At 43.7% G+C, this 24,285-nt stretch overlaps 1 protein-coding gene across 1 annotated transcript in view; it reads right to left on the reverse strand.

Annotated features, from left to right (window-relative positions):
* Positions 1-24,285, reverse strand: part of LOC308078236 (scavenger receptor cysteine-rich type 1 protein M130-like) — a gene marked incomplete at its 3' end in the record, with an annotated part of 64,674 nt that overhangs the window by 37,852 nt on the left and 2,537 nt on the right. Inside the window, exons 2-8 of the mRNA XM_080419356.1 lie at positions 15,147-15,179; positions 14,389-14,588; positions 13,579-13,760; positions 12,524-12,735; positions 11,612-11,809; positions 10,738-10,886; positions 10,559-10,631 (exon numbers count right to left, since the gene is read on the reverse strand). Coding sequence (XP_080275482.1) covers positions 10,559-10,631; positions 10,738-10,886; positions 11,612-11,809; positions 12,524-12,735; positions 13,579-13,760; positions 14,389-14,588; positions 15,147-15,179 — 1,047 coding nt within the window. The remainder of the gene's footprint in view (positions 1-10,558; positions 10,632-10,737; positions 10,887-11,611; positions 11,810-12,523; positions 12,736-13,578; positions 13,761-14,388; positions 14,589-15,146; positions 15,180-24,285) is intronic.

The raw sequence follows: 24,285 nt of genomic DNA on the forward strand, positions 1-24,285 counted from the left end.
GGCTGTACCAGACTCTAATACTCTCTATTAGGCTTTACTAGTCCCTTGTCAGCCCTTTAGATACTCAGACCATAGGGACTAAACACTGTGTACACGGGCCATAGCTTGTGTGTTCACGAGCAATAGTTTTGCAAGAGCCTTTGTAGGCCAAAGTAAAGTACTGGCTTCTATAGCCTAATAGAGCCCAGTAAAGCCTAGCAAAGCCTACTAGAGCTTAAAACAGCCTATTAGAGACCAGTAGAGTCTAGTACAGTACAGTACAGTACAGCCTAGTGCACCCAAGACTAGTATAGCCCAGTCTGCTGTTGGGAGAACAGAGTAGTGGAGGTTGGTATAGGCTATACTAGCATGGAACAGGTTGGACTAGGCTAGACTAGAGTGTACTAGGCTGTACCAGACTCTAATACTCTCTATTAGGCTTTACTAGTCCCTTGTCAGCCCTTTAGATACTCAGACCATAGGGACTAAACACTGTGTACACGGGCCATAGCTTGTGTGTTCACGAGCAATAGTTTTGCAAGAGCCTTTGTAGGCCAAAGTAAAGTACTGGCTTCTATAGCCTAATAGAGCCCAGTAAAGCCTAGCAAAGCCTACTAGAGCTTAAAACAGCCTATTAGAGACCAGTAGAGTCTAGTACAGTACAGTACAGTACAGCCTAGTGCACCCAAGACTAGTATAGCCCAGTCTGCTGTTGGGAGAACAGAGTAGTGGAGGTTGGTATAGGCTATACTAGCATGGAACAGGCTGGACTAGGCTAGACTAGAGTGTACTAGGCTGTACCAGACTCTAATACTCTCTATTAGGCTTTACTAGTCCCTTGTCAGCCCTTTAGATACTCAGACCATAGGGACTAAACACTGTGTACACGGGCCATAGCTTGTGTGTTCACGAGCAATAGTTTTGCAAGAGCCTTTGTAGGCCAAAGTAAAGTACTGGCTTCTATAGCCTAATAGAGCCCAGTAAAGCCTAGCAAAGCCTACTAGAGCTTAAAACAGCCTATTAGAGACCAGTAGAGTCTAGTACAGTACAGTACAGTACAGCCTAGTGCACCCAAGACTAGTATAGCCCAGTCTGCTGTTGGGAGAACAGAGTAGTGGAGGTTGGTATAGGCTATACTAGCATGGAACAGGCTGGACTAGGCTAGACTAGAGTGTACTAGGCTGTACCAGACTCTAATACTCTCTATTAGGCTTTACTAGTCCCTTGTCAGCCCTTTAGATACTCAGACCATAGGGACTAAACACTGTGTACACGGGCCATAGCTTGTGTGTTCACGAGCAATAGTTTTGCAAGAGCCTTTGTAGGCCAAAGTAAAGTACTGGCTTCTATAGCCTAATAGAGCCCAGTAAAGCCTAGCAAAGCCTACTAGAGCTTAAAACAGCCTATTAGAGACCAGTAGAGTCTAGTACAGTACAGTACAGTACAGCCTAGTGCACCCAAGACTAGTATAGCCCAGTCTGCTGTTGGGAGAACAGAGTAGTGGAGGTTGGTATAGGCTATACTAGCATGGAACAGGCTGGACTAGGCTAGACTAGAGTGTACTAGGCTGTACCAGACTCTAATACTCTCTATTAGGCTTTACTAGTCCCTTGTCAGCCCTTTAGATACTCAGACCATAGGGACTAAACACTGTGTACACGGGCCATAGCTTGTGTGTTCACGAGCAATAGTTTTGCAAGAGCCTTTGTAGGCCAAAGTAAAGTACTGGCTTCTATAGCCTAATAGAGCCCAGTAAAGCCTAGCAAAGCCTACTAGAGCTTAAAACAGCCTATTAGAGACCAGTAGAGTCTAGTACAGTACAGTACAGTACAGCCTAGTGCACCCAAGACTAGTATAGCCCAGTCTGCTGTTGGGAGAACAGAGTAGTGGAGGTTGGTATAGGCTATACTAGCATGGAACAGGCTGGACTAGGCTAGACTAGAGTGTACTAGGCTGTACCAGACTCTAATACTCTCTATTAGGCTTTACTAGTCCCTTGTCAGCCCTTTAGATACTCAGACCATAGGGACTAAACACTGTGTACACGGGCCATAGCTTGTGTGTTCACGAGCAATAGTTTTGCAAGAGCCTTTGTAGGCCAAAGTAAAGTACTGGCTTCTATAGCCTAATAGAGCCCAGTAAAGCCTAGCAAAGCCTACTAGAGCTTAAAACAGCCTATTAGAGACCAGTAGAGTCTAGTACAGTACAGTACAGTACAGCCTAGTGCACCCAAGACTAGTATAGTCCAGCCTGTTGGGAGAACAGAGTAGTGGAGGTTGGTATAGGCTATACTAGCATGGAACAGGCTGGACTAGGCTAGACTAGAGTGTACTAGGCTGTACCAGACTCTAATACTCTCTATTAGGCTTTACTAGTCCCTTGTCAGCCCTTTAGATACTCAGACCATAGGGACTAAACACTGTGTACACGGGCCATAGCTTGTGTGTTCACGAGCAATAGTTTTGCAAGAGCCTTTGTAGGCCAAAGTAAAGTACTGGCTTCTATAGCCTAATAGAGCCCAGTAAAGCCTAGCAAAGCCTACTAGAGCTTAAAACAGCCTATTAGAGACCAGTAGAGTCTAGTACAGTACAGTACAGTACAGCCTAGTGCACCCAAGACTAGTATAGCCCAGTCTGCTGTTGGGAGAACAGAGTAGTGGAGGTTGGTATAGGCTATACTAGCATGGAACAGGCTGGACTAGGCTAGACTAGAGTGTACTAGGCTGTACCAGACTCTAATACTCTCTATTAGGCTTTACTAGTCCCTTGTCAGCCCTTTAGATACTCAGACCATAGGGACTAAACACTGTGTACACGGGCCATAGCTTGTGTGTTCACGAGCAATAGTTTTGCAAGAGCCTTTGTAGGCCAAAGTAAAGTACTGGCTTCTATAGCCTAATAGAGCCCAGTAAAGCCTAGCAAAGCCTACTAGAGCTTAAAACAGCCTATTAGAGACCAGTAGAGTCTAGTACAGTACAGTACAGTACAGCCTAGTGCACCCAAGACTAGTATAGCCCAGTCTGCTGTTGGGAGAACAGAGTAGTGGAGGTTGGTATAGGCTATACTAGCATGGAACAGGCTGGACTAGGCTAGACTAGAGTGTACTAGGCTGTACCAGACTCTAATACTCTCTATTAGGCTTTACTAGTCCCTTGTCAGCCCTTTAGATACTCAGACCATAGGGACTAAACACTGTGTACACGGGCCATAGCTTGTGTGTTCACGAGCAATAGTTTTGCAAGAGCCTTTGTAGGCCAAAGTAAAGTACTGGCTTCTATAGCCTAATAGAGCCCAGTAAAGCCTAGCAAAGCCTACTAGAGCTTAAAACAGCCTATTAGAGACCAGTAGAGTCTAGTACAGTACAGTACAGTACAGCCTAGTGCACCCAAGACTAGTATAGCCCAGTCTGCTGTTGGGAGAACAGAGTAGTGGAGGTTGGTATAGGCTATACTAGCATGGAACAGGCTGGACTAGGCTAGACTAGAGTGTACTAGGCTGTACCAGACTCTAATACTCTCTATTAGGCTTTACTAGTCCCTTGTCAGCCCTTTAGATACTCAGACCATAGGGACTAAACACTGTGTACACGGGCCATAGCTTGTGTGTTCACGAGCAATAGTTTTGCAAGAGCCTTTGTAGGCCAAAGTAAAGTACTGGCTTCTATAGCCTAATAGAGCCCAGTAAAGCCTAGCAAAGCCTACTAGAGCTTAAAACAGCCTATTAGAGACCAGTAGAGTCTAGTACAGTACAGTACAGTACAGCCTAGTGCACCCAAGACTAGTATAGCCCAGTCTGCTGTTGGGAGAACAGAGTAGTGGAGGTTGGTATAGGCTATACTAGCATGGAACAGGCTGGACTAGGCTAGACTAGAGTGTACTAGGCTGTACCAGACTCTAATACTCTCTATTAGGCTTTACTAGTCCCTTGTCAGCCCTTTAGATACTCAGACCATAGGGACTAAACACTGTGTACACGGGCCATAGCTTGTGTGTTCACGAGCAATAGTTTTGCAAGAGCCTTTGTAGGCCAAAGTAAAGTACTGGCTTCTATAGCCTAATAGAGCCCAGTAAAGCCTAGCAAAGCCTACTAGAGCTTAAAACAGCCTATTAGAGACCAGTAGAGTCTAGTACAGTACAGTACAGTACAGCCTAGTGCACCCAAGACTAGTATAGCCCAGTCTGCTGTTGGGAGAACAGAGTAGTGGAGGTTGGTATAGGCTATACTAGCATGGAACAGGCTGGACTAGGCTAGACTAGAGTGTACTAGGCTGTACCAGACTCTAATACTCTCTATTAGGCTTTACTAGTCCCTTGTCAGCCCTTTAGATACTCAGACCATAGGGACTAAACACTGTGTACACGGGCCATAGCTTGTGTGTTCACGAGCAATAGTTTTGCAAGAGCCTTTGTAGGCCAAAGTAAAGTACTGGCTTCTATAGCCTAATAGAGCCCAGTAAAGCCTAGCAAAGCCTACTAGAGCTTAAAACAGCCTATTAGAGACCAGTAGAGTCTAGTACAGTACAGTACAGTACAGCCTAGTGCACCCAAGACTAGTATAGCCCAGTCTGCTGTTGGGAGAACAGAGTAGTGGAGGTTGGTATAGGCTATACTAGCATGGAACAGGCTGGACTAGGCTAGACTAGAGTGTACTAGGCTGTACCAGACTCTAATACTCTCTATTAGGCTTTACTAGTCCCTTGTCAGCCCTTTAGATACTCAGACCATAGGGACTAAACACTGTGTACACGGGCCATAGCTTGTGTGTTCACGAGCAATAGTTTTGCAAGAGCCTTTGTAGGCCAAAGTAAAGTACTGGCTTCTATAGCCTAATAGAGCCCAGTAAAGCCTAGCAAAGCCTACTAGAGCTTAAAACAGCCTATTAGAGACCAGTAGAGTCTAGTACAGTACAGTACAGTACAGCCTAGTGCACCCAAGACTAGTATAGCCCAGTCTGCTGTTGGGAGAACAGAGTAGTGGAGGTTGGTATAGGCTATACTAGCATGGAACAGGCTGGACTAGGCTAGACTAGAGTGTACTAGGCTGTACCAGACTCTAATACTCTCTATTAGGCTTTACTAGTCCCTTGTCAGCCCTTTAGATACTCAGACCATAGGGACTAAACACTGTGTACACGGGCCATAGCTTGTGTGTTCACGAGCAATAGTTTTGCAAGAGCCTTTGTAGGCCAAAGTAAAGTACTGGCTTCTATAGCCTAATAGAGCCCAGTAAAGCCTAGCAAAGCCTACTAGAGCTTAAAACAGCCTATTAGAGACCAGTAGAGTCTAGTACAGTACAGTACAGTACAGCCTAGTGCACCCAAGACTAGTATAGCCCAGTCTGCTGTTGGGAGAACAGAGTAGTGGAGGTTGGTATAGGCTATACTAGCATGGAACAGGCTGGACTAGGCTAGACTAGAGTGTACTAGGCTGTACCAGACTCTAATACTCTCTATTAGGCTTTACTAGTCCCTTGTCAGCCCTTTAGATACTCAGACCATAGGGACTAAACACTGTGTACACGGGCCATAGCTTGTGTGTTCACGAGCAATAGTTTTGCAAGAGCCTTTGTAGGCCAAAGTAAAGTACTGGCTTCTATAGCCTAATAGAGCCCAGTAAAGCCTAGCAAAGCCTACTAGAGCTTAAAACAGCCTATTAGAGACCAGTAGAGTCTAGTACAGTACAGTACAGTACAGCCTAGTGCACCCAAGACTAGTATAGCCCAGTCTGCTGTTGGGAGAACAGAGTAGTGGAGGTTGGTATAGGCTATACTAGCATGGAACAGGCTGGACTAGGCTAGACTAGAGTGTACTAGGCTGTACCAGACTCTAATACTCTCTATTAGGCTTTACTAGTCCCTTGTCAGCCCTTTAGATACTCAGACCATAGGGACTAAACACTGTGTACACGGGCCATAGCTTGTGTGTTCACGAGCAATAGTTTTGCAAGAGCCTTTGTAGGCCAAAGTAAAGTACTGGCTTCTATAGCCTAATAGAGCCCAGTAAAGCCTAGCAAAGCCTACTAGAGCTTAAAACAGCCTATTAGAGACCAGTAGAGTCTAGTACAGTACAGTACAGTACAGTACAGTACAGCCTAGTGCACCCAAGACTAGTATAGTCCAGCCTGTTGGGAGAACAGAGTAGTGGAGGTTGGTATAGGCTATACTAGCATGGAACAGGCTGGACTAGGCTAGACTAGAGTGTACTAGGCTGTACCAGACTCTAATACTCTCTATTAGGCTTTACTAGTCCCTTGTCAGCCCTTTAGATACTCAGACCATAGGGACTAAACACTGTGTACACGGGCCATAGCTTGTGTGTTCACGAGCAATAGTTTTGCAAGAGCCTTTGTAGGCCAAAGTAAAGTACTGGCTTCTATAGCCTAATAGAGCCCAGTAAAGACTAGCAAAGCCTACTAGAGCTTAAAACAGCCTATTAGAGACCAGTAGAGTCTAGTACAGTACAGTACAGTACAGCCTAGTGCACCCAAGACTAGTATAGTCCAGCCTGTTGGGAGAACAGAGTAGGGGAGGTTGGTATAGGCTATACTAGCATGGAACAGGCTGGACTAGGCTAGACTAGAGTGTACTAGGCTGTACCAGACTCTAATACTCTCTATTAGGCTTTACTAGTCCCTTGTCAGCCCTTTAGATACTCAGACCATAGGGACTAAACACTGTGTACACGGGCCATAGCTTGTGTGTTCACGAGCAATAGTTTTGCAAGAGCCTTTGTAGGCCAAAGTAAAGTACTGGCTTCTATAGCCTAATAGAGCCCAGTAAAGCCTAGCAAAGCCTACTAGAGCTTAAAACAGCCTATTAGAGACCAGTAGAGTCTAGTACAGTACAGTACAGTACAGCCTAGTGCACCCAAGACTAGTATAGTCCAGCCTGTTGGGAGAACAGAGTAGGGGAGGTTGGTATAGGCTATACTAGCATGGAACAGGCTGGACTAGGCTAGACTAGAGTGTACTAGGCTGTACCAGACTCTAATACTCTCTATTAGGCTTTACTAGTCCCTTGTCAGCCCTTTAGATACTCAGACCATAGGGACTAAACACTGTGTACACGGGCCATAGCTTGTGTGTTCACGAGCAATAGTTTTGCAAGAGCCTTTGTAGGCCAAAGTAAAGTACTGGCTTCTATAGCCTAATAGAGCCCAGTAAAGCCTAGCAAAGCCTACTAGAGCTTAAAACAGCCTATTAGAGACCAGTAGAGTCTAGTACAGTACAGTACAGTACAGCCTAGTGCACCCAAGACTAGTATAGTCCAGCCTGTTGGGAGAACAGAGTAGGGGAGGTTGGTATAGGCTATACTAGCATGGAACAGGCTGGACTAGGCTAGACTAGAGTGTACTAGGCTGTACCAGACTCTAATACTCTCTATTAGGCTTTACTAGTCCCTTGTCAGCCCTTTAGATACTCAGACCATAGGGACTAAACACTGTGTACACGGGCCATAGCTTGTGTGTTCACGAGCAATAGTTTTGCAAGAGCCTTTGTAGGCCAAAGTAAAGTACTGGCTTCTATAGCCTAATAGAGCCCAGTAAAGCCTAGCAAAGCCTACTAGAGCTTAAAACAGCCTATTAGAGACCAGTAGAGTCTAGTACAGTACAGTACAGTACAGTACAGTACATCCAAGACTAGTCCAGCCTTTTGGGAGAACAGACTAGGGGAGGGTGGTATAGGCTATACTAGCATGGAACAGGCTAGACTAGGTTGTACTAGGCTGTACCAGACTCTAATACTCTTTATTAGGCTTTACTAGTCCCTTGTCAGCCCTGTAGATACTCAGACCATAGGGACTAACCACTGTGTACACGGGCCATAGCTTGTGTGTGCACGAGCAATAGTTTTGCATGTACCTTTGTAGGCCAAAGTAAATGGGGAGGGCAATATAGGCTCTACTAGCATGGAACAGACTGGACTAGTTAAGACTAGGTTGTACTAGGCTCTACTAGGCTCTATTAGGTTGTACTAGGCTGTACTAGGCTGGACTAGGCTGTAATAGGCTGGACTAAGCTGTAATAGGCTGGACTAGGCTTTAATAGGCGGGACTAAGCTGGACTAGGCTTGAATAGGTTGGACTAGGCTTTAATAGGCTGGACTAGGCCATAATAGGTGGGACTAGGCTGGACTAGGCTGTAATAGGCTGTAATAGGCTGTACTAGGATGTACTAGGCTGGAACAGCCTGTAATAGGTTGGACTAGGCTGGACTAGGCCGGACTAGGCTGGACTAGGCTGTCCTAGATTGTAATAGGCTGGACTAGGTTGGGCTATGCTGGACTAGGCTGTAAAAGGCTGGACTAGGCTATAATAGGCTGGACTAGGCTGGACTAGGCTGTAATAGGCTGGACTAGGCTGTAATAGGCTGGACTAGGCTGTAATAGGCTGGACTAGGCTGGACTAGGTTATAATAGGCTGGACTAGGCTGGACTAGGCTGTACTAGGCTGGACTAGGCTGTACTAGGCGGGACTAGGCGGGAATTGGCGAGAAACAGCGTCCCGGGAGGTCACATGATGGTAAACGCCATTTACCATAGCATTGTATTGGAGGTGTACACAATGTACACAGCCCATAGTTCTAATAGTAGGCCGTTTCCCATAGTACAGTGTGGGAGGTGTACACAGTTCACTTCTAATAGTTTTGGCTCATATTCTGCCACCCTGCCACCCACCCTGTGGAATTATGCTTGAACTGCAAGATAGGACCCTAAAACGTAAACAAAGGGAAAAACATCCGTGTGGGTAATCCGTAAGACCGATGGGCGAACAAGTGGTGTTCACGCGCAGAGGGGGGCCCAGAGGACATGTAGAGTCCGCCCCCTGAATTTTCACGCCCCCACAGGCCGCAGAGTGGGGCCTGGAAATTTGGACTGTTCACCGGCCATAGCCGCTATGGCCGGTGAACACAAAAACCTATAAGTGTAATAATAATAATAATAATAATAATAATAATAATAATAATAATAATAATAATAATAATAATAATAATAATAATAATAATAGAAAGACGTGAAAAACAAGCCCAAAGTCGCTTATAATAAGCAGACATGGCAACATAGACTCGCTGCGCAGCTGGGATGGTATATATGGTATATATTTCATATTTATAATACGTTTCAGAAAGAAGAAAAAAACGGAGATGATTTGAAACAAATAGTTAGGAAAAGTCATGAAAGGGGAACTTTCTCAGAGCTTCATGAGAGAAGATAATCCACTTTAAATTCTCAAAATCGGTCAGATTGATGGCTTAGTCATGCAAGTGTTAATAAACATTTTATCAAATGACAGCACTTCATCTTTTACATTTTTTACAAAACATTTTTAGAACATTTTCTTGATTTTTTTACAGTTTTGTAGAAAAATATTTTTTAGAAGAAATATATATATATATATTTTTATTTTAAAACTTTTTTTTTTTATATAAATTTTAAAAACAGTAGACACTATTCATTTGATCAACAGACAGGCAATAAGGTCTATACTTAGTACCTCCTGAAAAACTTTTTTCAAAAAGTATTCCTCAAACAAACAGCAGATACGTCGTATCTGCTGTTTGTTTGAATAAACCTTGGAGCATCAAAGTGAGTTGTGAGCCCTATTTTTCTTTCAGTATCACTGTTCATACAGTTTAAGCTCAGCACCAAAGAACGGAGGATGTGCGTTATTTGTTTTTCCTCCCAACAACCTGACATCATCAGACTCTGTACAGAGTAAGCATTAATAATATATATATTTTTATTGAAAAATTACAACATCATTTTATTCCAAGACTGTAATCTATGATCAGTTGTTCTTCTTTCATCTTTGTTTACCTGTTGAGTTGTGTGTTGGTTTAACCTGGAGAGCTGAGGAGAAAAATCATCAAATAAATGAGTTTCACTCTAACAGAGAACATATACAGCAGCTTGTTGATGTGTTGAAATAAATCCTTTGTTTCACCTGTTTGATGATATTTATTTGATATTCACAAGCTGGGAATGACTGATAATTAATGATGAAATGTATGATATATCAAAATAGATTAAAATAATATGTACTGCAGTATTGACAACAGTTTTAGGAAATATAGTTTGTTGATAGCACAAATACAATTAATTGTGTCACTTTCTGTACAATCTAATTACTGCATAATGCCAAAGGATGATCAGTTGAACTGTTGAGATCTTCACTGACCTAATTGTATTACACATCATTGATTTATTTAGATTCCTATCATTTCATTTTCGTATTTGTCTAATCTGTTTAAGAAAGTAGGTAGCTGATATATTGCACCTTTACCTTATACTCTTAGTTGCTTGTTTTAGAAGAGAATGCACTTCAGACTTCTGGTGATTAGTAGTTTTCTTGCCTGCCTATGTTGAATGCACTTATTGTAAGTCGCTTCGGATAAAAGTGTCTGCTAAATGACAGTTTGTCATAAATATCAAGCAGACTGTGTAGGTTGTTGACTGAAGCTACGAGTGACCACAGTCTTCCTGAAGCTTCATCAACTCTCTAAAGTTACACAACACACAACTGTCTATCGTTCTGTACCAACGATGTGTGTGCGTGCGTGTGTGTGTGCGTGAGTTCTCAACTCACAGCAGTTCTCACAGTCGTCTATCGTGTCACATTTCCACGAGAACGGAATGCACTTTTCATTTTTACAAACAAACTGATGGGGGAGACAGAGGGTTATGTTTAGAATCAGTAATGTATCAAAAGCAGACATGAGACATAAAGTCATACAGCGTAACACAAGTGAAGGCGAGGTGAATCACCTGGCTGGCAGTGCAGTTGGACATGCACTGCTTGCCATCAGCTGCCAAGTAGAAGTGGGCGGGACAGGAACACTTGTAGCCTCCTCCAGGTGAGAGCAGACACAGGTTACTGCAGCCTCCATTGTTGGTCTGACACGGGTGACCGGCCACTGCAGGGTGCAGAAAACATGCACACATGGAACAAACATGAGAACATACACCTATATGTTAGAATAAAGCAATAAGCCACACCAGGCTGTGTTTTAATGTGAGTTTAGAGCAGCTATGAGGTGTTGTTAGGAAAAATGCAGAGCAGAGTGACTACAACCCTCTAACTGTTCTACAATCACTGTAAACCACGTCCTCACATGGTTTATTGCTTTGATAAAACACCAAATATGGCAACATGAAAATCACAGACAGCCCAAATAAAACTGTATTTAACATCAATTTCAGAATAATTTCTACAAGAAAATAGTCCCTGTCTGACTGTAAACAACTAGGAGGTTGTACTGTAAATGCTCCTCCTACCTTGCTAAAGGAAAAACTAAATCACAAACAATAATTCATCCATGGAAAGTTATGGTGAATATTGTAAACAAGATGTTGGAGCAGTTATACACATACATGTGATCCATATGTGTGGTTATAACAGAACAACATTACCCATCCTATAACTACTAGGAGCAGTGAGCAGCCATTCGCTCTGAGAGCTATTAGGGGTTTAGAGTCTTGCTCAGGGACACTGGAATGGAATTCCAGATTGCTGGAATGGAACCTGCTACAACTACTGTAGAGCCTCTGGCTGCCCAGCCGGGCTCTCTAACCACTCAGCTATGGCCGCCCCCAGTGAGAGTGAATAGTGAGAGTGTTGTATACAGTAGGTGGTACAGACCCTCAGGTTGGCTATAGGGGTGATACATGTGGAGGTCAGATGGTATGTTCAGGTTGCTGATGAGTTTGGTCTTGTTGGTTCCCTGAGTCTTGTTGGCTCTGTAGATGGAGCCGGTCCCAGTGATCTTCCACTCTATCCAGTAGATGTGATCCTCACACAGAGTAATAGCAGAGATGTCGTGGATGTCCTGACTCACAACTACAGACACACAAAACCAAAAGAGTCACAATATTATAAAATAGATGAACAAAGTATTATAAAGAATATTATAACAAGAGTTAAAATGCATCAATAAAGTTTACAAAGGTAAATAATGTTCTCACTGTTTACCTGTTTTTTTTCTTCATGTAAAAATAAACATAATCCATTCTTATCCACAGTAAAGGTCATTACACACCGGCGATTATGCGAATATACGCAAAATTCAGACTCGTTCCGAATAAATAAAAGACGCTTTTTCGCTACTTCGCTTTTTTCGCTCCGTGGAAGCTTGCATTGACTTAAAAAGGTTTTTTAAAAAAAAACATATTATTCTCATGAAAAAATCGCCCCCGGTGTGTAAGGAGCTTTACACTCTGGAGTGTTAATTTAACAACATGAACCCTAGTGATTCTATTCTGGGCCAGACATACGGAAATAGCAGATCTACAAGCTCACAACGTGTCACACTGTAACATGTTATGAGCTTGTAGATCGGCTATTTTCTGCAAAGATATCTAATGTAATCCTTTTATCCAATAAAGAAGATTAAAGGAGGGGCCTAGAATAGACCCCTGGGGAACTCCAGTAAGTAAATCATCTAGTACTTCTTCCAGTACAGTGTGTGTGTGCGTGTGCGTGTGTGTGTGTGTGTGTGTGTGTGTGTGTGTGTGTGTGTGTGTGTGTGTGTGTGTGTGTGTGTGTGTGTGTTACCTGTGTGTCTGTTGGTTCCATCCAGGTTGGCAAACTCAATGTGTGCCTTCCTCCAGTCGCTCCAGTAGATGTGATCGTTGATGTAGTCTAACGTCAGGCCTAAGGGGTGGTAGATCTTATCCTTCACGATGATGCTCCTGTTGGTGCCGTCCATCCCCATCCTCTCTATGTGGGCAGGGTTGTTGAAACCTCCGTCTGACCAGTACAAGTACCTGTCAGGAGACACTGAGTCAGTCACTGTTTGACATCTTTACTGACAATGTAACATATTGTTGTTGTCGGGCAGAAACCTTGTATCTCCATATTTAAAAAAAAAAAATTGTTTTGTAAATTAATGCCTACATTGTCCACAATACCACAGTGTCACCAAAGTAGCAAAAATAGCCGATGTACAAGCTCACAATGCGTCACAATGTCACACACTTGAGCCTGTAGATCTTTTTATAAAATTGTCTTTTTTTATTGAAAGTGAAAGTGGATTAGTGTGTCTTTGGGTTTTATATACAGTATATTTGACCAATGAAAAGTAGCAGGGGAGGGGAGGGACACATAGGGAATAAATAACAACAATAACAACATTCAACACATTATTCACAACAAATCAGACATACTGTACTTTATATGATTTGTTTTAGAATACTTAGGTGTCTTATGTTTGGAATTTGCCTCATAGAAGCTCCAGTAAGCACAACCAATCACAAGGAAGTGTTACACACTCAATTTAGCGCACTTTTCAGTGAGTGACAACTTACATGATACTATTTAAATGATCCTCATGAGGTAAACTCTACCCTTCTAGTTCTACTAAAAAAACATCTATTGAGCGACTTTTTAACTTCACTTTACAAGATGTATAGAATATGATGCAATGTCATCAGTTTAATGTTTAGATGTAATTCAGTCTTCTTGCATCCGTGGTGTTTCACAGGATGGTTGATAAACTCAGTGTGAGGTTCATGATGTCACCACAGTGTGAGGTTCATGATGTCACCACAGTGTGAGGTTCATGATGTCACCACAGTGTGAGGTTCATGATGTCACCACAGTGCTCTTACCCGTAGCGTACATCCACAGCCATGGAGAGTGGCACCTCCAGGCCGGTGTTGACCAGGACTGTTCTGTACGACCCGTTTAGTTTGTACACCTCTATGGTGTCACTGTCACACCAGTACAGGTTTCCTGCCACCCAATCAACAGCCAGACTGGTTGGCCAGCTGATCAACGTGTTGTGAAGGACCTGTCAATCAACCATACATGTACTCTGAATATACTCACTATATTTTAATGCAATTATTACAATTATGTTTTAAATAGGGTGGTGTAGAGCATTTGCATTAGTTTTTCACAAATGCTCTACATTTTGAATGTTTCAAAAATAGCTGATCTACAAGCTCACAACATGTCGCTTTGTGACGCGTTGTGAGGTTGTAGATCTGCTATTTTCACTGTTTTAATTACATTTTTTAATCCATTGTGCACCTTTTCATGTCAAGGACCCCACCCCCCCCCCCAGAAGCAAAGATTTTAGTTACAAATGTTAAAAATATACTTATATATTCAAAGATTTGCACACATTTTTCAATGATTCAAAAATTATTACAAGCTCAAAATTATTACAAGCTCATAGCGCGGCACTCGGTGCCGCGCTAGGAGCTTGTAGATCTGCAATTTTTGAATAGCCAAAGTATAAAATAATGGTTTAAGTGGTAACACAGATGCGTTCCCGGTTGTAATGGAAACACTGATGTCACAAAGTATTTTAAATAGAAGTATAAGTACTCTGAATTACACGTGTACTGTAAGTAATTTTAATTCAGATTCTCTTCCCTGTCATTCATCCTCATCGTTGTCATTGTCACACTGACCTGGACGTCACTGCCATTGATGTGCATGCGACTGATCATGTGGTTCCCTTCTGTCCAGTAGATCATCTGCTGCTGATAGTCAAAGTCCAGAGCCCACGCATTCTTCACCTGTTTGAGCATTGTGGAGCTGGAGCCGTCCAAGCTGATCCTCATCAGGTTGGAGCCGGCGGCTACGATGAGGAGAAAGTGAGGAGAAACCTCTGGAGAAAGTGAGACATTACATTTGAGTTGGTTTACCTTTAAAAACATACAAAAACTGGGAAAGCATCCATTTCATTTTAGATTTTCGCATTTGCAATTAGAAAATAGCAGATCTACAAGCTCACAGCAAGTTTGACTGTTTTAACACAAATCTTCTCTTCTGGGGGTTCCCTGGCACAAATCATTTTCAGATGGGGGTCCGCGTCCAAATACATATCATTTTGGGGGTCCTTGACACACAGAGGTTTGAGAACTACTGATTTAAAAGGCATTTATAGAATGGAAGAAGGTCTTCTTAATGGGTTCATTGGCTCATAAATGTAACATATTGATACATAAATAATATTATAAATGTTGATATAATTATTGATCACCATAAAAGGTTGGGATGTGTTTCCTCTCTTTGTCAAACACACCACTGACACAGTGAAGCTGCTGTATTTACTGACTCACCTTTTATTCACTTTACTTACAAATATCAATGTATTTCACTGGTTACAATATGAGAGTTTTAGACAGACAGACAGACAGACAGACAGACAGACAGACAGACTTACCTGTTGTGTTGTGTGTTGGTTCATTCTGGAGAGCTGAGGAGAAACATACAAAACTAAATGAGCTTCAGTGTAACAGCTGGTTGGTTGTTGTGGTTTATCTGTTGAAATACAGGACAAGATGTCCTTTGTTTCTCCTGTTTGCTGCTATTTATTTGACATTCACAGGGTGGGAACGAGGAACTATCATTTCTATCAGAAATAACTAAATAAAAACAATCAATAGTTAGTTGTAAACAGGTTCTGAGGTTGGTTGTCATTTAGTGATTTGGTCACACAGACCTTCATCACTAACAAACTAATATAATTATCCTTCAAACTCAGTTGGCTGTGGAACACGCCTGAAGTTGTTCAATAATATGAGAGAAGTTTTCAGGAGGTCAAGTGGCCTCAAGAAAAGGACATTTGTGCTGCAGAGCTCCCTGTGAGAGCTAAGAGTGACTACAAAGTTAACATGCACTTTGATCCTAGAGTTCAACACTCACTGATGAATGACAAATATAAGTATAACATATATAATATAACATGAATGTGAAAGTTTCACAGCAATCTGACGATGCGTTATTTGTAGCATTTTGTGCAATCTGCTGTGTGCCACAGCCTGTCACACAGCCTGTGTGCCACTCCTGCAAACTTTGGAAGCCAATCGTAGCCAATCCATCATTTGTACCGATTTACGTGATGTTTGGACAAAATCTGTAGCAGTAAAATCAGAAAAGGGCAGAAACCTTGTATGTCCTTAAAAAATGTATAATAATAATAAATAATAATAGTGAAAATAGCCGATCTACAAGCTCACAACGCATCGTATCTCGACGTGTTCATGAAAAAAGTTTTCAGCAAAAAAACCTTTCCTATATGTAACCCATGTGAACCATAGGGCTACTAATAGTGGGCCTATTTATGTAATTTAGAGGTGTAGTTGCATTCCGTTTCCACTGGAGGGCGCATTACACTCTGTCCTTGCAAGTTGAGGTGTAGAGGTAGGATTACATCCTGGTTACTTCCTCATTCCTTCTTGCTAGAGAGGTCTGAGAAGCTGCTGAGACAACTCATGAGCCCAACTGTGATCCTGAAGGAGAAAGAATTCAGTCAAGTATTGTTTGAGAACCCTGATTGGTTTTTTGACAACCCCAGAGAAGTCTTTTGGAAACCCCAGAAGAGGTCTGAAATCTGTGATGGCGAGCCAAGCCCAGTAGAGTCTGTGGATGGTCGTGGAAGCGGTGTGGCCAACCGTGGGACCTGCCACAGAGGATCGTACTTGATTTACAGACAGATAACAGATAAGATCCAAACTGCTTTCTCTGCCGAGAAGCAGTCCTTTCTCCCATTCTCCTACACTGCTGTCTCTGCCCGAGTAGCAGTGCCCCTCCACCCACGTATACTGAAACCTCTGCCCGAGGTCTTACCCTGTTCACCCACGTATACTGATTACCTCTGCCCGAGGTCTCCTTTTCCCTACACCCACACACACACACACACCCCCTCAAAGGAAAGAACTGAACTTAAGAAACTGAACACTCACTCTCTTTGGATCCCCAAATCCTTAACATAGAGGGAACATTCAGGGAAAGGGTTTTAACACCCTATAAGGACATTTTCTATTATTATTTTATAAGAGCTCTCTTTGTTATTTTTCATACTGCAGCGCTGCAACTGTATTGTATTGTATGTGTGTTAATTGACTACTGTTGCGGAGGCAATAAAAGACAAGTCAATACTGTTCAACTAAATTATAACTCTTGGTGAGTTATTCAAAGGTAACCACTAACGAACCTAGGTAGATGTCTAGCGCCTCTTGTTCTCTGTCTTCGGGGCGGGAGAGGGGGCGCTACACAAAGTTGGCGATCCAGCTAGGAGTGGTTTGAAGCTCCTTTTCAATTGAAAGTTGAACAGATTGACTTTTATTGCACTCTTTTGATAATACTCCTACCATAGACATGGATGTGATTCAGACTGAAAACGTTAAAATACCCAATTCCGTCATAGTAAGCGGGGTAATTGGTGATGATGCTGAAATTATTGAACATTTAGTGCATTTTGGTCCTGTTGAGAGGGTAATTGAGGTACCCAGTGCCGAAGGGAAGGCTAGAACCACAATCATTGTGGAATTCAAAACAGGTGAACCCATTGAGTCACTAAAAGATGGTTTGCCCTGCAAAACACCCAGTAGTAAGCCAGATGTTTTCTACCACATTCAGCTTTTGTCTGAGTGGTATACTGCTAACAGAAGCTCAAGCTTAACTGATTCTTACTTAACTGGTTTGAGGGATACTGCTAAACTAAGTGGGGCAGATTTTGAGAAGGTTTTGCTAGAAGAGCTGGCTAAAATTCAAAAATCAACCAAAAGTAGCACAACTGAACCAGAAAAGGATGCATCAGTAATTAGCCAGCCACAGTCTGCTAGCAGCACAGCCCAAACTGAACCAACACTTAGTGACAAACAAACTCCTATAAAAATAGGCACTGAAATGACCGGCTCCCATGAACATGACTCATTCCCATTCCCTGTAGGTGCAGAAGCATCCTCCCTACATAGGAGGCACACCCTGTACTTACCCCCTGAACAGGTCACCACACCTGAAGTCCAAAAGGTAGTGGTTGAGCACATCATTAAGAGCAATGAATTGTCTTCGCAGTGGCATGGTCATGCTAAGCTTAGATCCTTCTCAGGAAAAACCCCATGTCCAAATTTTGAGTCTGATTATGATACATGGCGCAGTAATGTAGAGTTCCATCTCACAGATGCCACAGTGTCTGACAAACACGCAGTCCGAAGAATTGTAGTGAGTCTTCTTCCCCCAGCTGCTAACATTGTAAAGCACCTTGGATCTAAGTCTACTCCCCATGACTATCTCCGCCTACTTGACTCAGCGTATGGCACTGTTGATGATGGAGACAAGCTTTTTGCTAAATTCCTGCACATTAATCAGGACTGCCCCGCAAAGCCTTCTGCCTATCTACAACGATTACAGACAGCCCTCAGTAAAGTTGTTAATAGAGGCGGCATTGCTGCTAGTGAATCAGAACGCCAGCTGCTTAAACAATTCTGCAGAGGTTGTTGGAATAACGACTTGATTACCAACCTCCAGCTCGAGCATAAAATCAAACATGATCCACCCTCATTCTCTGAGTTGCTCCTCATGTTACGCACTGAAGAGGACAGGCAAGCTGCAAAGTCCAGCCGGATGAAACAGCATTTAGGCACCCATAAGACCAAAGCCCAGTCAAACTCTCTCAGAGTGGAAGAGTATGACACTGATGATACCGACACTGAAACTGCCCTAAATGCCCAAAAATTGGAAAAGCAACTTGCAAAGTTACAGTCCCAAATGGCTTCCCTGAAAGCAGCATTTAGTAATGGTTCAAACCAGACATCTGCTAAGCCAAATAAAAACCCAAAGTCTACACCCAAGGCCTCCACTAAGGAAAAGGTCTCATCCACCGGCGAGTCCAAAGTCACAAAGAAGCCTCGACCATGGTATTGTTTCAATTGTGGCGAAGATGGTCATATTGCACCCTCCTGCCCCAACAAAGCAAACCCCGTACTAGTTGCGAGGAAGCGCAAAGAGTTCAAACAAAAACAAATGGCCTGGGAGGAACAAAATGAGCAAGATTTAAACTAACATCAGTTCCTGACGAGGGACTGACAGGAACTGAAAGGAAGGAATGTCCCAAACCTAGAACTCAGACTAAAGCATCTATTCAGTCTCATGATGTAGACTGCCAGGTTAAACTACCTAAGCTAATGTCACTGTGGCGGGGGTTAATTGTAATTGTCTCCTTGACACCGGGTCACAAGTGACCACCATCTCTGCTTCATTCTACAACAGTAATCTGTCAGAGACACCCATCCAACCATCGATACCCTAGAGGTTGAAGGCGCTAATGGCCAAAATGTCCCATACTTAGGCTATGTGCCCCTCAGCCTTAAGTTCCCCAAGAACTTTATCGAAACAGAGCCTGAAGTTTCTACCTTAGCGTTAGTAGTCCCAGACTTACGCAGTAGCTGTGAGCTACCTGTACTGATTGGAACCAATGTACTTGATGTGCTGTACGATGAACACTGTGATGGTAAAAACCCAAACGACTTGTCTCCTGTCTATGGCTATAGACAGATTCTCCGTACGCTTAAGCTCAGGAATGAGGTCAGCTCTACAGGGAAGATTGGCTTAATGACTCTCAAAAGCAAAGTGCAGCAAGTGATACCTGCTAAGGAGAGAGTCCTCCTGGAGGGCTATGTTAAAGCCGACACCCTTGGCGAATGTGCAGTTGTTGAACAGCCAACAACATCAACCTTGCCTGGTGGAATCCTTGTAGAGAGCTGCCTTGTCACCGTGCCTAAGCAGTGTCCTTTCAAGTTACCTGTATGGGTCAGAAATGAAACTGAGCATGACATAACACTTCCCCCAACCTGCGTCATTGCCGAGCTTCATACTCCTGATAAAATCTATGACAACTTACCTGCTTCAACCAAAAAGGCTGATCCTGTGAAATGTTGCCCTGTCACTGCCCATTCAGTCGATGAACCTGCCAAGACAAAACTGACATTCGACTTCAGTGATTCCCTTCTTCCAAAAGAATGGCAAGACAGAGTAACACAGAGTCTACATGCTTATGCTGATGTTTTTGCCCAGCATGATCTGGAATTCGGGCATGCATCCAAAGTGAAACATCACATAAACCTAAAAGATGAAACCCCCTTCAAACAAAGGTCCAGACCAATTCACCCAAACGATTATGAAGCAGTGAGGAAACATCTGCAAACACTCCTGGAGGCAGGAGTGATTCGTGAATCAGAATCCCCTTACTCTTCACCAATCGTGGTGGTTAAAAAGAAAAATGGTGACGTCCGTCTATGCATCGACTATCGCAAGCTTAATGCCCTGACAATACGCGACGCATATGCACTTCCCAATTTGGAAGAGACTTTCTCAGCCCTTGCAGGATCCAAGTGGTTCTCGGTAATGGACCTAAAGTCTGGTTATTACCAGATAGAGATGGAGGAACGTGACAAGCCTAAGACCGCCTTGGTATGTCCCTTGGGGTTCTACGAGTTCAATCGCATGCCCCAGGGCATTACCAATGCACCCAGTACTTTCCAGCGACTAATGGAGCGATGTATGGGCATTCTTAATCTTAGGGAAGTATTGGTCTTCTTGGATGATGTCATTGTCTTCTCAAGTACATTAGAAGAGCATGAAACCAGGCTTCTCCGTGTCCTCCAGCAGCTGCGAGAATATGGGTTGAAACTCTCCCCAACCAAGTGTCATTTCTTCCAAAGCTCAGTCCATTATCTAGGCCATATTGTTTCTAGCAAAGGGGTAGAAACAAACCCTGAGAAGGTCAGTGCCCTCCACACCTGGCCAGTACCCCAAACTCTCAGTGATCTAAAATCATTCTTAGGGTTCGTGGGATATTTTCGCCGTTACGTGAAAGACTATTCCAAAATAGTAAAGCCCTTGAATGATCTGACCGGAGGCTACCCACCGTATAGGAAAGGTCGAAAAGTAACACCTTGCCCCGGAAAGTACTTTAACCCCAAAGAACCCCTTACCAAACGGTGGACCCCTGCCTGCCAAGAAGCCTTTGAGGCAATCATAGACAAACTCACCACAGCCCCAGTACTTGGATTCGCTAATGCAGCGTTACCGTATGTACTCCACACGGACGCAAGCACATTTGGTCTAGGGGCTGCCCTATATCAAGAACAGGATGGCGAGATGCGAGTTATCGCCTACGCTAGCCGAGGACTCTCGTCCAGTGAAAAACGGTACCCAGCTCATAAGCTAGAGTTTCTGGCCATGAAGTGGTCCATTGTGGAGAAATTTCAAGACTACCTTTACGGAAACACATTCACGGTAGTAACCGATAACAACCCATTGACATATGTCTTGAAGTCCGCCAAACTGGATGCTGCTAGTTACCGGTGGTTGGCTGCTCTTTCCACCTTCGACTTTAACATCAAGTATCGAGCTGGCAAAAGCAACCAGGATGCAGACAGCCTTTCAAGACGGCCTCATGATACTCTGGCCAATGATGATGTCTCTCTTGAGGAACAGGAGCGAATAAAACAATTTGCTTCTCACCATCTATCTTCATCTCCCGACCAACACGACCTACCAGCTGACCCCATTAATGTCCTGTGCCACCGCCATCTCCTGAGTGAAGCAGACGACAACCTACCTTCTATCACCTTGGTAGAGTCCCTTGCTCTCACTGCTGATGCTGTACCAGACATCTATGGCGAGGAGGAGGCACAAGGTTGTTCCACAATACCTGCCTACAGCGAGGAAGAACTCCAACAACATCAGAGGTCTGACCCAGACATTGCACATGTTGTCAACTTGTTAGAGGCTGGAGATGAAGCCAATCCCAACCTCAATCCTGACTCTTTAGAGCTGAAGTTGATGCTCAAAGAGTGGAAACGTCTGGAATTGAGAGATGGTCTCCTCTATAGAACTCGCAAAACAGAAGATGAAACCACTTACCAATTTGTGGCCCCTAAGTCCCTACGTTCCACCATTCTCACGTGCCTCCACGATGATATGGGGCATATGGGTGTGGAACGAACTCTCGACTTAGTTAGGACAAGATTTTATTGGCCTAAAATGGCTGCAGAAGTGGAGAAAAAGATCAAGTCATGTGGACGTTGTGTCCGAAGGAAAACACCACCTGAAAAACCTGTCAGCACCTCTTGTGAATATCAACACAACTCGTCCCATGGAACTGGTATGCATGGTTTATCTTTCCCTGGAGCCCGACAGTCATAATACCAAAGACATCTTGGTCATAACTGATCACTTTACCAAGTACGCTGTCGCTATACCAACGAAAGATCAGAAGGCTACGACAGTCCGGGTTTCCGGAACGTCTGCTAAGTGATCAGGGCAGGGATTTTGAGTCTCAACTCATCAAAGAGCTCTGCGTCCTTGCCGGTATCACCAAAGTATGCACAAGTCCCTACCATCCAAGAGGAAATCCGGTTGAGAGGTTCAATCGAACTCTTCTCGGCATGTTAGGAACCTTAAGAGAAAAGGATAAAAGTCACTGGCGTGATTATGTAAAACCCCTAACCCATGCCTATAATTGCACCAAGAACGAGGTCACCGGGTTCAGCCCGTATGAATTGTTGTTCGGGCGTCAGCCTAGGCTACCAGTGGATATTGTGTTCTGCTTACCTGTTAAGAATGGTACAACTAAATCGCATTCTCAGTATGTGAAAAGCCTGAAAGCCCGTCTTCAGGAGAGTTATGAGATTGCCACCAGAAATTCTCAAAAAGTTGCTGACCGAAACAAACGCCGCTTTGACAAAAATGTAAGAGAGTCAACACTGGAGGAAGGTGACCAAGTGCTAGTAAGGAACGTGCGCTTGCGAAACAAACACAAGCTTGCAGATAAGTGGGAATCTACTATCTACAAAATCCTTAAAAGATTGGGAGACTTACCTGTGTACACTGTACAGCCCATGAATGGAAATGGTCCCAACCGAAGGGATCTCTTACTCCCTTGCGGTGACCTAATAGAACCAGAGGAGACTGAACAGGCCAAACCAAAGGTTTCCCGGCCAAGAACCAGGAGTAGTCAACCTCAGCTCCCTGAGGAACACTCTGATTCTGAGGATGACTCAGGCTTCTGTCCTGACCTGTTGTCAGTATTCCGGAGGAAATGCTTGTTGAAACATATGCAATCCCAGGAAGACAGCAACCCACTGTGACTCCAGCAGAGGAGATGCCAGTTAACTCCTTGACCTCCCAGCCTCAGGAAGAGCCAGATGTGGCCAGTTCCGCTGAGTTGCTTACTGAACCCGATAAAGCTCCTCCTGAGATGGTTGAAGGAGAGGAGCCAGAGATTATGATCGTGCAACTTCCTGCTGAAGAGGATGTGACCTTACCGGATGTGACAAATGAAATCCCAGCTTCTGCTGAGGAAGACAATGATGAATCAACAGCTGAAACTCCAGCTGAGGTTGAGAACGACAATGTTGTATCTTCTATTCCTGAGGATGGAAAAGTTGATGAAGTCCAACAAAACACTGAGTTGGAAAATGAACAAACCTCTGAGACACCAAACACAGAAGATGGAAGTGTAAACATTACAGATGGAGAAGCAAACGACTCTACACGTAAATCTGACAGAACACGGAAACCCCCTGACCGTTTTCACTACCTTCAGTTGGGTAAACCCTTAGCCTCCTTTGCACAGAGTCTTTTGCAGAGTTTTAATCAAGCTCTAGCCACCTTGACTGACTATGATGGTTCCTCTATGGACCATAGAGCAGCGCATGAAGGGACTCATGCAGAGTCAAGGGGGGAGGGTGTAACCCATGTGAACCATAGGGCTACTAATAGTGGGCCTATTTATGTAATTTAGAGGTGTAGTTGCATTCCGTTTCCACTGGAGGGCGCATTACACTCTGTCCTTGCAAGTTGAGGTGTAGAGGTAGGATTACATCCTGGTTACTTCCTCATTCCTTCTTGCTAGAGAGGTCTGAGAAGCTGCTGAGACAACTCATGAGCCCAACTGTGATCCTGAAGGAGAAAGAATTCAGTCAAGTATTGTTTGAGAACCCTGATTGGTTTTTTGACAACCCCAGAGAAGTCTTTTGGAAACCCCAGAAGAGGTCTGAAATCTGTGATGGCGAGCCAAGCCCAGTAGAGTCTGTGGATGGTCGTGGAAGCGGTGTGGCCAACCGTGGGACCTGCCACAGAGGATCGTACTTGATTTACAGACAGATAACAGATAAGATCCAAACTACTTTCTCTGCCGAGAAGCAGTCCTTTCTCCCATTCTCCTACACTGCTGTCTCTGCCCGAGTAGCAGTGCCCCTCCACCCACGTATACTGAAACCTCTGCCCGAGGTCTTACCCTGTTCACCCACGTATACTGATTACCTCTGCCCGAGGTCTCCTTTTCCCTACACCCACACACACACACCCCCTCAAAGGAAAGAACTGATCTTAAGAAACTGAACACTCACTCTCTTTGGATCCCCAAATCCTTAACATAGAGGGAACATTCAGGGAAAGGGTTTTAACACCCTATAAGGACATTTTCTATTATTATTTTATAAGAGCTCTCTTTGTTATTTTTCATACTGCATCGCTGCAACTGTATTGTATTGTATGTGTGTTAATTGACT

This window comes from Gymnoscopelus braueri, assembly GCF_963280865.1.
Source record: "Gymnoscopelus braueri genome assembly, chromosome: 22".
Taxonomy (NCBI): domain Eukaryota; kingdom Metazoa; phylum Chordata; class Actinopteri; order Myctophiformes; family Myctophidae; genus Gymnoscopelus; species Gymnoscopelus braueri.